We start from the raw sequence: 18,616 nt of genomic DNA on the forward strand, positions 1-18,616 counted from the left end.
TTGATATTTTAGGGATAAAATTTAGCTAAGAAAAACTTTGAGGCGGTACAATATCCCCCCCTTGGGAACATTCGTCCCCGAATGTTGACACGAGATATAGACAAGTATAATTTCAAGCATACTAAGGCATAGAAAGAATAAGGCAAGGATTCTATCTTCCATTGGATAAAAAAGGTTTGGGTATCTAGGTCTCATGTCAACTTCTGATTCCCAAGTCGCTTCTTCAATTTTCTGGTTTCTCTACAACACTTTAACTGAGGCTATCTCTTTACTCCTCAATCTTCTAACTTGACGATCCAAAATCTCTACAGGCTGTTCTTCATAGGATAAAGAGTTTGTCACTTTGATTTCTTCGACAGGCAACACTAAAGAATGGTATCCAATATACTTCTTCAACATAGCTATATGAAATACCGGATGAACCAAACCCAAACTAGCTGGCAATTCTAACTCATACGCAAATCCACCTATCCTTCTCATAATCTGATATGGTCCTATATAGCGAGGACTCAGCTTACCTTTCTTACTGAATCACATGACTCCCTTCATGGGAGAAACCTTGATAAACACCCAATCTCCAACCGCAAACTCTAGATCTCTTCTCCTAACATCGGCGTAGGACTTCTGACGACTCTAAGCTGTCTTAAGTCGTTCTCTAATGACTTTCACATCCTCCATTACCTGATGAAAAAGATCAGGCCCAAATATCAGCGTCTCACCTACTTCATACCATCATATCGGGGACCTACATCTTCTCTCATATAATGCCTCAAAAGGTGCCATCTTAATATTGAAATAGAAACTATTATTATATGCGAACTCTATCAATGGCAAATGCTCTACCCAACTACCTTTAAAATCAATCGCGCAGGCCCCCAACATATCCTCAAGGGTCTGGATGGTATGCTCAGCTTGCCCATCTATCTGAGGGTGGAAAGTCGTGCTTAAATTCACTTGGGTACCTAAACCCTTTTGAAACGATCTCCAAAATTATGATGAAAAATATGTACCTCTGTTAGCTATGATGGACACAGGTGCCCCATGCAAATGAACTATTTCTGCAATGAACAGCTTGGCATAATCCTCTCCAGAATAATTTGTCCTGACAGGTAAAAAGTGAGCTGACTTGGTCAACCTATCTACAATCACCCAAATGGAATCATACTGATTTCGGGACCTCAAAAGTCCTGTAATGAAGTCTATATTAATCATCGTCTACTTCCACAAAGGCAAAGCTATCTCTTGAGAAGGACCACCTGGCCTCAATTGTTCCACTTTAACTTGTTGACAATTCAAACACTTGGCAACATAGTTAGCCACATCACGCTTTATATTATTCCACTAATAAATGGTTTTAAAATCCTGATATATATTAGTAGAGCCAAGGTGAACAATATACCTCGACGTCTGAGTTTCGTCAAGGATTCTCTTTCTCAGACTATCCACATCTGGAACACACAATCTACCCTGGTATCTCAAAACACCACCACCACCACTACCAACAAACCCAGTATATTGCGACATAGTGGGGTCTGAGTGGGTAAGATGTACGCAGTCCATACCACTATCTTCGGAGAAGTAGAAAGGCTATTTTCGATAGACCCCCGGCTCAAAACACGGAATAATACCCAAATCCTTAAAAAAGGATGGAACAAGATGACAGTACATACCTACGCCACTCACAAGAAATAATAAACAAAGAATAGTAAAAAAATTCGTAATAAAGCATGCAACAAGGTGTCATAACAAGAATAATACCCTACCAAGTAATGCCCTACCCTAGCGACCCAAAATGGCACTAGCCTTCTATCTTAATCCGCGTCCTTCAGATCTTCCTATCTAGGGTCATGTCCTCTGTGAGTTGTAACTGCTTTATGTCCCGCCTGATAACCTCTCTTCAGTATTTCTTCGGCCTACCCCTACCCCACTTGAAACCATCCAAAGCAAGCTTCTCGCACCTATGAACCGGGGTATTCGTGCCCCTCCTCTTCACATGTTTGAACCATCTCAAACGGGCTTCTCATATCCTGTCCTCCACCTAAGCCACTCTAACCTTTTCCCAAATTATCTCATTTCGAACCCTGTCACCCCTAGTAAGCCCACACGTCCAACACAACATCCGTATTTCAGCCACCTTCAATTTTTGAATGTGAGAGTTCTTGACTGGCCAATATTCCGCTCCATACAACATGGTCGGATGGACTGCCACCCTGTAAAATTTGCCTTTAAGCTTAGGCGGTACCTTCCTATCACACAACCCCCAAGGCGAGCTTCTACTTCATCCATCCCGCCCCAATCCGGTGGGAGACATCTTCGTCAATCTCACCATTCCCCTGAATCATGGACCCAAGATACTTGAAACTATCCCTCTAACACACCTCCTAGGAATCTAACTTTACTACCACCTCGTATTTCTGCCTCAAGTCATTAAACTTGCATTCCAAATATTCTGTCTTGCTCCTGCTCAACCTGAACCCTTTAGACTCAAGGGTCTGTCTCCACGCCTCTAATTTATTATTCACCCCACCTACCCTACCCCTACGTTTCGTCAATCAAAATTACATCATCTACAAAAAGCATACACCAAGGCACCTCTCCTTGAATATACTGCGTCAACATATCCATCACCAAAGCAAACAGGAACCGGCTAAGAGTAGATCCCTGGTGCAACCCTGTCACGATAGGGAAATGATCTTAGTCTTCTTCCGCCGTCCTCACCTGAGTCTTAGCTCCATCATACATGTCTTTGATTACTTTGATATACGCCACAGGGACCTTGCTCACCTCCAATCATCTCCAAAGAACCTTCCTAGGGACTTTGTCGTACGCCTTCTCTAAGTCATAAACACTATGTGTAGATCCTTTTTCCTTTCCCTATACTGCTCCACCATTCTCCGCACCAAGTGAATCACCTCCATCGTCGAGCGCCCAGGTATAAATCCAAAATGGTTCTTCGAGATAAACACTATCCTTCTCAATCTCAACTCGACCACTCTCTCCCAAATCTTTAGTGTGGCTTAGTAACTTAAATAACCCTATAGTTATTGCAGCTCTGAATGTCATCCTTGTTCTTATAAAGAGGGATTATTTTACTCCATCTCCAAGCCTTGGGCATTTTTGCCGACTTAAAAATGTTGTTAAATAATTCAGTCAACCACCTAAAGCCCGCTTAGTCAGAAAACTTCCAAAAGTCTACAGGAATCTCATCAGGCCCCGTCGCTCTACCCCTATGCATCCTGCGAACAGCTTCTTTAACCTCTTCGGTATCTCAAAAAACCATCACCACTAATTTCAAAAGACAATAACTTTTTTAGACCCATATTTTTCTTGATCTGCATCAAGATGGGATCTTCAAACTGCTTCTCTTTGACTTCTGCACAGAAGATTTAGCTATCTTATGAACAACCACTCCTCCATCCTCGGAATTCAAAAGTTGCATTCCTAGATTTACAAGTCGGTGAATATCCTTCACCATATCCCTCTTTTCTTTCCCCATATGACAAAGACTGACCATAGATAACCTGCTGAGGGTGTCGGCTACCACATTCACCTTGCCCAGATGATAGTGCAGGCTCATGTCATAGTTTTTTAAAAGTTCCAACCACCGCCTCTGCCTGAGATTTAATTCTTTCTATGAGAAAATATACTGCAAACTCTTATGGTTAGTAAATATATCAACGTGTACCCCAGACAAATAGTATCTACAGATCTTAAATGCAAAAGGTACAACCGCTAACTCCAAGTCATGAGTAGGGTAGTTCCGCTCATGCACCTTCAACTTCCTAGATGCATAAGCCACTACCTTACCATGCTACATAAGAACACACCCAAGTCCCACTTGGGATGCATCACAGTATACAATAAAACCTTTTGTACCCTTCGAAAGAGTCAGAACAGGAGCAGTAATCAACCTGTCTTTCCACTTCTCAAAACTATTCTCACAAGAGTCAGACCACAAAAACTTCACCTTTTTCTGAGTCAACTTAGTAAGTGGTGCAGGTATGGAAGAAAAACTCTCGATGAATCTTCTGTAATAACTCGCCAAACCTAAGAAGCTCCAAATGTCGGTTGGATTCGTGGGTCTGGGCTATTTTTTCACTGCCTCAATCTTTTGGGGATCAACCTTAATCCCTTCACTAGACACAATATGCCCCAAGAACACAATAACATTCAACCAGAGTTCACACTTGGAAAATTTTGCATACAATTTATGATCTTTAAGGGTCTGAAGGATGATTCGAAGGTAATTGGCATGGTCCTCCTCGCTCTTAGAATATACCAAAATGTCATCAATGAATACAATGACAAACAGATCCAGAAACTGACGAAAAACCCTATTCATTAAATCCATAAAAACTGCAGGGGCGTTTGTCAACCCGAAGGACATGACTAAGAATTCATAATGGCTGTATCTGGTTTGAAAAGTTGTTTTGGGAATATCTGACTCTCTAACTTTCAACTGGTGATATCCCGGACGAAGGTCCATCTTTGAAAAACATTTGGCACCCTGAAGTTGATAAAAAAAATCATCAATCCTAGGAAGGGGATATTTATTTTTAATTGTGACCTTATTCAACTGGCGTAATCCATGCACATATGAAGGGAACCGTCTTTCTTTTGAACAAAAAGTACAGGTGCATCCCAGGGAGACATACTAGGGTGGATAAAACCTTTATCTAGAAGATTTGCTAGCTGTTCTTTCAACTCTTTTAGCTCTGCAGGAGCTATCCTATATGGCGGAATAGAAATAGGACGGGTATCTAGCAATAAATCAATACCAAAATCTATCTCCCTATCAGGTGGTATTACTGGGAGATCATCTGGAAAGAATTTTGGGAATTTATTCACTACGGAGACAGACTGAAATAGGAGACTTTCAGCACAAGAATCTTTAACCCGAATAAGATGATACAAGCAACCTTTGAAAATAAGTTTACGGGCCCTGAGATAAGATATAACGTGCCCTTTAGGAGCTAGATAATGTCCATCCCATTCTATTACAGACTCATTCAGAAAAAAAAGTGACTCTTCGGGTCCTACAATTCAAGGCGGCATAGCACGAATGGAGCCAGTTTATCCCTAAGATTGCATCAAAATCAACCATATCAAGTTCTATGAGATCTGCCTCAATATCCCGGCTGAAAATAGACACAACATAATTTCTATATACCCTCCTAGCCACAACAGAATCTCCCACCGGGGTGGAAATTGAAAAAGGTTCAGCAATCACATCAGGCTCAAACTTAAAACCAACAGCTATATATGGGGCCATATAAGACAAGGTAGACCCGGGATCAAGTAATACATACACATCACGAGAAAAGATTTGCAACGTGTGACTACATCTGGTGAGGCCTCTGCCTCCTGGCAGTTGGTCAAAGCATACAACTGGTTTCGACCATTTTCGGTGGCTGAAGTGGCACCCTTCTAAGGTGGTGGTGCAGATGAATTTGCCTGCGACTTAGCTCCTCCAATATTATTCTTTGCTGCCGGACAGTCTCTCTGGATATGGCCTAGCTGGCCGCATGAATAACACACCAAAGCGCCAAACTGACATCTCCCTAGATGATTCCTCCTGCATCTCCTACAGCGTGGATAGGACCGAGAGGTCTGGGCTACACTTTTCTGCAACTGCATACCCTGCATCCTCAGCCCCTGACTAGACTAAAAATTCTAGGTGCGCTGCTCAGCTGTGGGTCTGGACATTGGAGCACTAGCTGCCGACTGTGCATTACCCCGATTCCTTTTCTTTTGCCATTTGCCGCCCCAATTACCGCTCTGCTGCTGACTATGACTCTGGTCTATCGCGCTGGCTCTCTTTGCCTGCCTGTCCTTTTCCCTAGATTCGGTTATATTTTTCTTCTTCTCCTCAACTTATTGCATGTGGACTGACAGTCTAGCAAAGTCTATATCCCTGCGAAGTATATCTCCCTGACACTCAAGCACCAGATCATCTGAAAGATCGAAAGCAAACTTCCTCATTCGGGCACTCATACTACTCGTCATCTCAGGAGCATAACGAGCCAGCTAGTTAAACTTTAAAGTATACTCCTGAACACTCATCTTACCCTACTTAAGGTTTATGAACTCCTCTGCTTTAGCTTTCCTCAGCTCCAGAGGAAAGAATCGGTCAAGAAAAGTTTCCACAAACTCATCCCAAACTGTGGGCTCAGTACTGTCACGCTTCGCATCTTCTCACTCGTTGTACCATTTGTCCGCTACATCCTTTAGCTGGTATGCTGCTAGCTTAACACCCTCTACCTAATCAACATGCATTACTTTGAAAATCTTCTCCATTTCGTCTACGAACTCCTGCGGGTTTTCTTCTACCTTAGCACCAGAGAACTTGGGCGTGTTCATTCTCATGAACTGGCCCACTCTAGTAACTTCAGAAGTAACAAATACAGACCCAGTATCCTTCGACATCTAAGTCTGTGTGGATACCAGCTGTGCCAACATATGAATAGATTGTCTGAATTCAGCATTAGAAACCTCTCCTTCATGAGGCTGAGTACGATTGGCCCCCGTCCGAGGAGCTCCAGGAGGACTGGTCGGTACAGGAGGTACTCTAAGAGTAGGAACAGGTTCTGAGGTATTAGCTTTGTTACGAGTCCGCATCCCATGGGCGGGACGAATTTCATCATCCTGAGCATTAACTTTGGTGCAACGGGGAGGCATCACTGGTTTTCTGAAAAGTAAGAGGTCATTGATTAGGGGATAGATTAGACTCTAAAGCACGAAATAAATCACAAAGAAGAGAAACTTTCTTAAATGCCTAGTAACCTCCTGCTTAAAAGTGTGGCGCGCTACATACACATAAACAAGACTCTACCCGATGCGATTTCGTAGACACCCCAGGATCATGAACCATGCTCTAATACCAAGTTTGTCATGACCTAAACGAGAGCCTGACCGTGACGGACATCTCGAACCATGAAGGCCCGGAACGCCCTTCTCTATTTGGTAATCATGCACAACATTCATATAATAAAAGAAGATGCGGAAACATAATCTGCTATGGAAACATGATCAATTCTGAATTCAACACAAGTATGGAAACTGTAAATCAACTATATCTAAATAGCATCTGACTCAGTCTGCGAAATCTCTACTACTTGAAAATCTGACAACTGTCTGAAACTGGGATAAGGCCCCCAATAGACCAAAACTGAAATAAGTGACATAAGCTAAAAAGACAGGCCTTCTGGAATAGAAAAGGCTCACCACTACACAATCTGATCAGCTGTCTAAATTATCTATTACTTATCTAGACCCCTAGACTGAGTTTCAGAACCTGATAAGTAAGGGGGAGGAGGGGTCAATACAGATGTACTGGTACACAGAGCATATCCAAAATAATCATTTATTATTCAACATATATGAGAGCAAATTGAAACAGTTCATAAGTATATCATATAGTAAGAATTCACATGGGCATTTTAAAGACTCTGTAAAAATCATCTCAATTCTGAGAAATCTATGTTACTTCAGCGCTAGGTGGTATACCCTACAACTCTGAAAAATTCCATGGGCTATATGAAAACTGCCATTAATTAGAGAGTGAAGCCCCCAACCCAAGTGTGCCGTAAGGGTCAGAGTCTCTGAATCTACTACGCCACACGGCCGTCGCTAGCGTAAAATAATAATCTACCCGTATTGACAAATACGATTTCAGGCTAAGAGTTGCTTGAACTCGCGACTTCTTCGGGTAACCACCTAACCCTCTTTAAGCCTTATTTTAAAACTCTATCAAAACATAGTCTTTGAAAATATGCTCTGTTAAGGCATAAATACATATGGTATCATCATACCATTGACTTGCAAGTCACATCACTGAGCCATTATTAGTCTATCGTAAATCTCTGTTTTCAAAACACAAGTTTTGGGACCACCATTTCAGTAATTTAATTCAAAGAAACTCTTTCTCAAACCTCATGTAAACACATGTAAGGAACTCATCTTTGTCAAGCATTTCGGTAGTACAGTACAAGGTGGTCATGTCAAAGTTCTCAATTCACATGCAATTCTTTCTATTAAACACAAAAACACATTTATATCAAGAAACACCCTCTCAACAATTTCAAATCATGCTCAAATGCTAAAATATTGCGAAAACATCTTTTAGATCACAAAATCATAATCTTTAATTCAATACACGAGAGGGAGTTCATAATTTATGCTCTCAAAGATCTTAAATCTCAAATTGCATACATATACGTATACATGTAAATCAATTTAGGGGATAGGACCATAAGGTCAAAACAATAGTAATATTAAAACATTCAGAGTACGTAATTTAGAACATAGATTCCAAAAACCCTTTGAAATTCATGCATAAAAATCTAAAAATCATGCTATAATGGTTTTAAGCCCATGTAGTTTTTTTTAGGATAAACCCCACGTACCTCTATCTAGAAATTTAAAGGATGTTTCTTGATGCCCACGGCTTAGGGATTCCAAATATTCAATTTGTTTTGAAAACCCACGGTTGAATCTTGATTTATTTGGATAATCAATATGAAATCCTAGAGAATGTTCTTGAATATTTTGGGTGAATGTACGAGTAATGTGCTCAATTGGGGTTGAAATATCATGTTTGGACTGATAAGGGTATGGTAAAATACCTAATATACCCTTAATGAGACCGGTATTAAAATATAACTGGGATCCCGATTTCATGGGACACCTCGATGCGCCACTATCGTGGTGGCTCACTGAAAATTGACAAATGGAAACTTGGCCCACTCCGCAATGCGCCACCATCGCAGAGTCCCACTGGAAATTGACTATCGTCATTTACACCCTCTCCGTGATGCGCCAAGGACAGGAATAATGGTGTTTTACAACTAGGACTTAAATTAATCATAACTCCTTCACCGAGTGTCTATTTTGGACACATCTTATGTCGATGGAAAACTTATTTAATCATCTACGAAATGAAAAGTTGAAATCTAAGGGATTCCACCGGGAAAAAGAATATGAATCATTCTAGAAGCCAATGCTTGATATTTTAGGGACAAAATTTAGCTAAGAAAAACTTTGGGGTGTTACACTTGTTGTTTATGTGGATAACATAAATCTCATTGGAACTCCAGAAAAGGTCCAAAGGGCAATTGAACATCTAAAGAAAGAATTTGAGATGAAAGATCTTAGAAAGACAAAAACTTTGTCTTGGTCTGCAAATTAAACATTTAGCAGACGGAGTTTTCATCCACCAAACTGCCTATACCGAGATGGTTCTGAAACGATTTTACATATACAAAGTATATCCATTAAGTACTCCAATGATTGTTTGATCACTTGAGGTAAGTAAAGATCTGTTCCGACTTCTAGAAGAGGGTGAAGAGATTCTTGGTCCCAAAGTATCATATCTCAGTGCTATTGATGCACTTATGTATCATGCTAATGCTACAAGGCCGGATATAACATTTTCTATTAATTTGTTAGCAAAGTATTGTTCTTCTCCAACGCGAAGACACTGGAACAGAATTAGCATATATTGAGATACCTAAAAGGGACTATTAATATGGTTCTGTTTTATACTAACAAAGCTAGTTCAGATCTTGTTAGTCATGCAGATGCAAGTTATTTACCTTACCCACATAAAGCACGATCTCAAACAGGTTATTATTTACATACGGAGGTACTGATACATCATGGCGATCTAAAAAACAGTCTATTGTTGCTACTTCTTCAAATCATGCTGAGATAATATCTATTCTTGAGGCAAGTAGAGAATGCATATGGCTGAGATCAGTGATACATTCCATCAAAGAGAGATGTAGCCTGAAGTTCGATATCAAGATACCCACAATCATATTTGAAGACAATGCATTATGCATAGCTCAATTAAAGGTAGGCTTTATAAAAAGAGATAGAACGAAGCACATCTCGTTGAAGTTATTCTTCATGCACGATCTCCAGAAGAATGGTGATATTGATGTACAACAGATCCGTTCCAGTGATAAACTAGCAGATTTGTTCACTAAATATTTACCAACTTCAGCTTTTGAGAAGATGGTACACAAGATTGAAATGCGAAGACTGAACCTGTTGAATCGGGGTCTTCATCTGGGAGAGTAAGAATACGCGTTGTACTCTTTTTTCATTAACCAAAGTTTTATTCCACTGAATTTTCCTAAGAATGTTTTTAATGAGGCAACACCCAAATGCGTATTCTGTAATTTTTTCTTTATATGGACATAAAAGGGGAGTGTTGTGTAATATGTAGAAGTCCATGTATCAACATTAATTGTCATGTGGCTTTAATTTAATTAGGCTACAAAAGTCCACTCACCTTTCACCTCTTGAGTTGGACCTTATCCAACTTAGGCTATAAATAGCGGTTCTATGTAGAAAATGAAACAAGTGAAGATTAAGGGAAATAGACACCACAAGACCATTTTTAAAATTAATAGCCCAAATTTGATATTTTGCCAAAAAATAGCTAGTCGGCTAAACTTTTTCCATATTATAGTCATTTTCTAATTTTATTTATTTTGACCTGTGCAGTTCAGATACAATTTATATATCATATTGATATAGTTATATAAAATACTGATACAGTTTTCAACTTGGGACATTCAGCTCTTTTCTAAAAAAAAATCAGTTTTTTTGCTACAGATTTTTTAACTGAAATTTTTTTTGCTTTTTCTTTTTGGTTGTTTAAAAATACTAATTAAATATATTGTATAAAAATGGTGTAATTGTTATATAGAGTATGTATCTATATAAGATATATGTATATAAATTGTATAGTTCTATCAAATATCTATATGTATAAAAAATATATATATATATAAAATGTATAGAAAGTGTGTAAAAATTATATAATTGTTGTATAAAACGTGTAAAAAAATTTGTACAATTATTGTATAAATTGTGTATAGAAACTATACAATATTCGTATAGAATATTCATATGTATAAGATATGTATAGAAAGTGTATAGAATATGCATAGAAACTGTATAGAACAAGCCAACAAATTAAAATGACTAGAAAATGAAATTTAAATTCCATGGCGATTTTCATGGAATTAATTTCAGTCAAATTATAGCTTTCTCCAAAAACCAAGTTGGCTGAGAAAATTAAATAATAGATCACTCCTTTGTTCATAACTAGATATCGAGGGTTCGTGCCAATATAAATTATTTTTTTACCTTAATTTATGTGACACAAATAGAAATTAGATAATTAGTTATATTTTTAATATGTTCTTTGATATTTTAAGTTGTTAACTATTCTAATTTTAAATATTTTTCTATGTAATTTTTAAATAATATATGTTATATTCCTTGTTCAAATTTTTGTGACATTAATAGACAATTATAGTTTTTAAATAATTTAAATTTTATATTTTCGCGATTTATAATGATTTTTCCTCTATTCTACTAATTGGAAGTGATTAGTATAATTATTATAAAAAATACTTGTCAAAAAAATTTAATTGGGTCCATATAAGACCCCAAGTTAATTTATAAGATCGAGAGTTAATTTATTATTTATATTTATTTTATTTTTATTAAGTATCATTAATTTATTAATACTCAGATGATTTATAATAATTAATTATGGGTGATATAGTATAATCACGATTGAAGATGCTGAAGCAGTTATGTCATTAATATCTATTTTACTTTATTTATTAAATATTATTATTTTTAATACATAAATAACTTATAATAATTAATTAGGGATGATATAGTAAATTACGATTAAAGCAGTTGAAGCAGGCATGTCGACCATGAGTAGCTTGCTTCAGCTGCTTCATTGTCACTTATTATATTGGAGAATGACTTTAAAAAAATACTTGTGAAAAAACTTTAAGAGGGTCTCATATAAGTCATTAAGTTAATTTAAAACACCAAGAGTTAATTTTTATTTTTTATTAAATATTATTAATTTCTTAATATTCAGATGACTTATAATAATTTACTAAGGGTGATACGATAAAATTACGGTTAAAGCAGAAGTAGACATGTCATAAATGTCTATTTTATTTTTTAATCAAACATTATTAATTTTCTAATATGTAAATGACTTATAATATTTAATTAGAGATATAATGATTAATTAGTGGTGATATAGTAAAATTACGGTTGAAGCAGACATGTCATAAATGTCTATTTTATTTTCTTATTAAATATTATTAATTTTCTAATACATAAATGACTTATAAGTAATTAATTAGGGGTGATATAGTAAAATCACAGCTGAAGCAGCTAAAGCAGGCATTAGGTCAAATCAGGAATGATATAGTAAAATTACGATTGAAGCAGCTGAAACAGATATGTCATAAATATCTATTTTAATTTTTTATTAAATATTATTAATTTTATAATATATAAATAACTTATAATAATTAATTAGAGGTGATGCATTAAAATCACAGTTAAAGCAGGCATGTCGACTTCATTTGTGCTTGAGCGACTTATTCCCCTTATTATATAAGAGAAAATATTGGCTGTTTTCCCATGACTAGATGTTTAAATAAAGAAACATTTTTTTTTTAATTTTTGAATAAATTAGAAAATTACTCATTTATCCATTCAATTTTTTTTCTACCTGTCCAAATTCAAGAAAAAAAAAACTTATGTCAAGCCACCTTTTGAGGGTGGATTACGTTTTCAAAAGTGTTCTTTATCTTAATTTAGACAAACAATAGCAATGCAATTGCAAAAGACAATGAACAATCAAACAAAATATAAACTCATACCAATTGATTTATGATCTAAATTGTTCTGTTTCATGGGATTGATGATGTCATATGAAATATAGGAGGGAAATGGGGCACGCTACACTAAAATGAACACTAAAAGTTTTCATTATGTGTGGAATGGAACACTGGAGAGACGTTAACACACAACAAGAAATAACCATAAGCCTTAATACTACCAAACGTGAAAATAATTTATTTTTAATTTTTTTTTTTTTTTTGAGATAAGTATCCAGTACCCTTCGAGCAATGTTCAAAGTTTCTATGACACACTCTAACTTCACATAAAACTCATTATTCCTGAACTCAATTTTAACATATTTTTGTCATCCTTTTGTGCTGACATGATAGTTTTATTACGTAAAAATAAAATCTACATCAAATGTGTCATGTCAACTAAAAAGTGTGACAAAAATGCACTAAAATTAAGTTAGGAGATAATAAAAACCCTGTAAAATTGGAGGGAATCGTAACAAATTTGATCGTACTAGATGAGTTACTCAGAGTTTTTTTATATCTTCTCATTAAAGAAGTCAACTAGCCTTTTCATCAATACACCAGCTTTCTCACAAGTTGGTTCAAGCAAATGAAAAACATGATCCTCCCCTTGTGTTTCCATAATCTCCACCTCACCTTTCCATCCACTCTTCTTCAGTGCATCATAATAAGCCAAACTCCTTCCTCTCATGACATCTTTCTCTGCTGTAAAAATCAAAATCTTTAGACAAATAAGACTAGACAATAACCTAAAATGAAGTGCTGGATTTAACCTCGGATCATCAAGTCCTGTACATCCTGGAAAAACAAACGAACAATACTCATCAGGTTCATCGTTACCGAAAAAGAGATGTATTAATGCCATACCAACAATCTTAAAACCATCCCCTAGTGGCTTTTCACTAGCACTTGCTCGAACCATCATGTCATGGACAATATTTGCACCCGCACTGTCACCAGCCAAGAAAACACGCGAAAAATCAACGTGATCCTTAAGCCATGGTTCCGTTATGAGATGGTCGGACATTTCAACATGTAAAGCAGCCCATTTTATGACGGCCCAAGAATCATCATAGCATATAGGTAAAGGGTGTTCTGGGGCTAGTCTATAATCGACGGATATGGCAACCACGTTGGCCTTAGTAACAATAGAGTGTAGGTACTTGTCATGTCCTGTTGAAAAGGCTGATTCAATTGAAAATCCACCACCATGTATGTAAATAAGGAGAGGAAACTTTTGATTATTTTCGGTTATTTTGGGAAGATAAAGGCGGGCTGAATTGTTGTTCACGTCCTTTGATCGTACCCCAGTATTGGGATCATCTGATGGAAGGACATAGACATAATTATGAAATCTTTCTACTCTGCCATCTTTGTAGACACGAAAGAAGGGGGGGAAATCATGAGCTATTTCATCTGCTGGGGTTGAAACCATGATTTCATTTTGAGAGTACCAAGTAGAATTTCCACCATCATATAGAGTAGGAGTTATGAATTTTAGATATTCCTTTATTTAGAAAGGACATTGGAATTGACTGGTATGTTGGAATGCTTTGGATGCTAGTACATAAGCAATTACTCCTGTTTCAAAATAAGTGAATTGTTAGAATATTTATTGATATTTTAAAATAAGTGAATTATTAATTTTTTTTTTTAAAATTTATCATTTGACAATCAATTAACTTTTGAAAAAGTATTATAAAATTATTTTTTCTTTTTCTTTTTAGGTAAAAATAAAAAATTATATTAAATTTATGTCTTTAATATTTTTCTTTTAATTTATGTATAAAAATTCAATAATTCATTTATTATGAAACGAGAAACTTAAAATAGTGTTTGGAGCATGCCATGTTTGAATGACATGGCGATTGGCGGCTATATTTTGAGTAACTTTGAAATGTCCCGTGAGTTCTTCTTTGTTTATTTTTGGGGGATTGGACCCTCTTCATTTCCCCCACGTTGTGATTTAGATTTGTAACACTTATCCTACTTATTTATTAATTATTTAAATTTATTTAAAACTCGTTTGAATATAATTAAAAAATAATTTTTTAACTTAATTAATTAAAAATTTAAAATAAATAATTATAAATTAAAGAGATAAGTGTTTGAATAAAAGTAATAAAATTAAAAAAAAATTATTAATGTGTTTAATAAATGAATTCATTTATTTGCACTCAACGAAGATACAAATCTGAATGATTTACATTTCAGTTTGCGAAGTGTATTTATTTTTATTAAAATCTAAGCCACTTAATTCATCCGAATACTGTGATTCGGTCAAATCCCAAACCAAGTCTGAAAATCGTTCATACCTTATTCTTGCTCTTTTTGTTTTCTTTAATTTTAAAATTCAATTACTGTAAACCTTTCCTTCTTCTCCAAAGCAACTCCCTGCATAAGTAATCATCCATGGTAAATGATTTCCTAATTGGCCTTTACAATTCACTTCTATCCTATCGACAGCTTAATGAAAACAATAAAATATCATCTAACCTTTAAAACAAATGATACAAGAAACAATTTTTATATTCCAAATGAAAAAATGGCCATAACCATTTAGTTCAATTCCTTAAATTAACTAACTCTTCTTCCCAATTACACAGTGGTAGTTTTCATTGAGTTTCAGTAACAAAATTGGTGAGATTGATTTCAGAATTGAAGTAAAGATAAAGTTAAGCCAATGGTTCTAATTTCTTGCTCTTCTTTTTTAAAATTGAGTTTTGAAGCCAAAGCAAGGATTTTAATGGAAATTTCTATATGTCGGTGTTTGTTACTGGGGTTAAAAGTTGAGATTATATTTATTTATTTATTTATTTATTCATATATTATTATGTTTACTAATTTTGAAATAAATATATCAGGGTAGTCAAAGAAATGAGAGTTTGTCGGTAAGGGGCGGATTACATATTCTTGAAAAGACAAATACTCTTAACTATTTAATGTCCAGATTTAAAAACATCTTAATTATTTGAATGTGATTTAGATTGAGACGTTTTAATCGTAAGAAAACTAAACACAACCTAAGTATTGCTAAGTATTATTTAATTATTAAAATAACTTAAATATTTTTAAAATTGTTAATAATAAAAATAAGTTTAATTATTTATAATTTTTAATTTTAAAATATGAGGATCGTTTGGCCATAAAAAATATTTTCTTTTATTTTGATTTTTTTTTCACTTTATAAAAATTGTGTTGTTTGGTCATGAAAATTCCAAAAATTATTTCAAAATTGTTTTCTACTTCAATTTCAACTTTTATTATTATTATTATTATTATTATATATAACTCCAATTTTTTAAATTTTTAAACAAAGCCCATATAATGTTTAAAAATTTTAAATATTTAGTCACTAATGCAATCAATGATGATTTTTTTCATAATTACTGATTGAACAGTGATTAATTCAAAAATATAACCATCTTTCGACTAAGATTGTATCTAAGACATTTTTACATTATCTTTCTTCAATTTGTTTTAACTGTATCTTTTTTTAATTTTTGCATTTCTGCTGATTGAGCATTTTTTTATTTTTGCATTATCTTTATTCAATTTTATTTTAACAGCTTGAGTTAATTCTTACAATTGGAAAAAACTGAAAAGTTATTTGAGAACAAGCGAGGACCAAGTGAAGATTCAAATAAAAAACAAATGATGCGTCCAATAATGCGTCTTAACAAATGACCCAAATCAATCATTCTATCTCTTATAGTTCCGATGCTTGTTAAGAGAGTCATTAGTTATCAATCTTTGTTCTCAAATGCTATTTTCTACATTAAAGCAAACTTGATTTGAGTAATGGAAGTGTCTATTTATAAAAATCACATTTGGTTGTATGTTAATAGGTAAATTAGTAGTTGAGTGATTTTGATAGTTTCTAAAAATTGAGGGCATAAAATCATATTTAAAAAAGATTTTTCAAAAATCTAAAAAAATCTTTCAAAAAGACATGGCCAAACACAACTCCAACTTCAAAATCTTTTAATTTTCATGGCCAAACGGCTACTAAAATTTTTGAGTAAACCTTCAATGTATGATGATTCGTTGAAAACAAAAGTGAAAGATGAAGCAAAAAAAGAGAATTTTAGTAGCCTAATTGGTTAGTTACCTGAACTTTCACATTGTTGGTGAGGGTTCAATTCCCCACATTATAATCTCCTTACCCTACCCCCAATTTAAAAAAAGAAAAAAAAAAAAGAAAGATGAAGCAACTATTGAAGAAAAGAAATGAAGAGAAGCGACAAAGAAAAATCATATATTTAGAGGTTACAAGTTCAAAATATTATTAAAATTGAAGAAAAATATAAAGGATAAAAAAAATAAATGTATTGATCAAATCTATAAGTGTTATAAATGTATTTACATTATAGTGAATGTCTATCAATATCTATCAAGATCTACTTTAATATCTATTAGAATTTGAATCATCTGTCTTTTACTCAGACTAGGAATAAATTTTTCCCTATAAATAGAAGGGTTTCCTTCATTGTAAATCAAATTACTTTCTCTATTCTCTCTACTCTTCTTTTTATTCTTTATTGTTTTATAACACGTTATCAGCACGAGACTTTGCCAAACAAGGTGAGATTATAAATTTGAAGGATTTCAAGGTTAGTAATTCGTTATATTATCTTTCTTTTGCTACTACTAATATAATTATTATTGAATTTGAGGAAAAATAATTGGTTTGGAACCATTTATATTTTAAATTTATTCCTTAAGAACAATATTATCAAAAAAGATGATAATATGTTGGGTTCAAGTCCCATCGATTCATGCCTAAGACGTCTTTATATGGATAAGATGTTGAGTTTGAATCTCAATATACTATATTAATGATATTATGATGGCTAAGACAAAATAATGGGTGTTTAATAAAAAGTCATGAAATTTGACCCATTGAATATGCTCCATTCCATGAAGTGAATATGGTAGCAATATATGATAAGTCTGAAATATGACAACTTACTTCATTCTTGAGGTGTATGTGGTAGCAGTGCATAATATGTCTGAAAGAAGACAAGTGATTGAATGCACGAATATACGCGTGGAGGGACAATATCATAATGATTATCAAAAGTGATGATATTTTCACACGCTTATATGATTATAAGATATACTAGAGAAAAATTCTCTACATCATATGTATGCCTCGATTTGTTTCTGAAGTAGCAAAATCTTGAAAGAAGTTATAAGCTATCATAATTTAATAGGCTTAAAGCACGATTATATTTCATTCCTGGGGAATGAGAAACTTATTAATGTAAACGGGCACTTGATTGTGATTGTATCACAACTCACCTTCGAAAGAGGTTGAATAATTTTGAAATCTACTTCTGAAGTAGTAAATCTGAAATTTATTCAGTAAATCTGAAATTTACTAAAGCAAAAACACATATGATAGTAAACTTGGAGTTTACTAGATTAAAAGTTCATAAGTTGACATGAACGATTGCGATAACCCGAAGACGTGCATACTGAGTGTTGAACATATATTGAAGAATTAGAAAATTCTTCATGAACTTTAATGTTGTTTGTTCTCATGATAAGTTGGTTGGACCAACTAATTTTGGGATTAGATCCCTCAAAATCTGAAAAGAATAAAAGGTGAATAAGGGTTCGTTCACCTATCATGTGATATGTTGAAAAGATGCATCAATAAGATGATCATATGTACATTCATGGTCAACTTACGTTTGACCTTCATAAAGTTACTTGTTCAATATAAATTGAGCATAATTTTCAGATTGTGTAATCAAGATAATTCATCTTGATGATGATGGTTTAACATTGAATGCCTTCCATAAATAGTTGAACCGTTACTAATGAGATCAAAGTTTCATGTATTGGTATGAAATATGATAAATTGCATACAATATCACTTATATGCATTAGACAAA

The 18,616-nt window shown here is 34.5% G+C and overlaps 1 protein-coding gene and 1 non-coding gene across 4 annotated transcripts; one reads left to right on the top strand and one right to left on the bottom strand.

The window, feature by feature from the left end:
• Window positions 1-12,801: 12,801 nt before the first annotated feature.
• On the bottom strand, window positions 12,802-14,217 carry LOC107875096 (probable carboxylesterase 12). 3 transcript variants are annotated; one of them, XM_016721731.2, is made up of 2 exons: window positions 13,581-14,217; window positions 12,802-13,418 (listed from the first exon to the last, which is right to left on the bottom strand). In XM_016721731.2, the coding sequence occupies exons 1-2, from the start codon at window positions 14,146-14,148 to the stop codon at window positions 13,228-13,230; spliced, it is 759 nt and encodes a 252-aa protein (XP_016577217.2). In that variant the 5' UTR covers window positions 14,149-14,217; the 3' UTR covers window positions 12,802-13,227. The 3 variants fall into 3 exon arrangements, with proteins under 3 accessions (XP_016577217.2, XP_016577221.2, XP_016577214.2); XM_016721735.2 differs by having other exon boundaries at window positions 12,802-13,415; window positions 13,581-14,214; XM_016721728.2 differs by having other exon boundaries at window positions 12,802-14,212.
• A 1,855-nt stretch (window positions 14,218-16,072) lies between these two features.
• LOC124892416 lies at window positions 16,073-16,156 on the top strand. The gene has a single exon (XR_007050234.1). It is a non-coding gene; the product is annotated as a small nucleolar RNA Z196/R39/R59 family (small nucleolar RNA).
• Window positions 16,157-18,616: the final 2,460 nt, after the last annotated feature.

This window comes from Capsicum annuum, chromosome 1, assembly GCF_002878395.1.
Source record: "Capsicum annuum cultivar UCD-10X-F1 chromosome 1, UCD10Xv1.1, whole genome shotgun sequence".
In the NCBI taxonomy this organism is placed as follows: domain Eukaryota; kingdom Viridiplantae; phylum Streptophyta; class Magnoliopsida; order Solanales; family Solanaceae; genus Capsicum; species Capsicum annuum.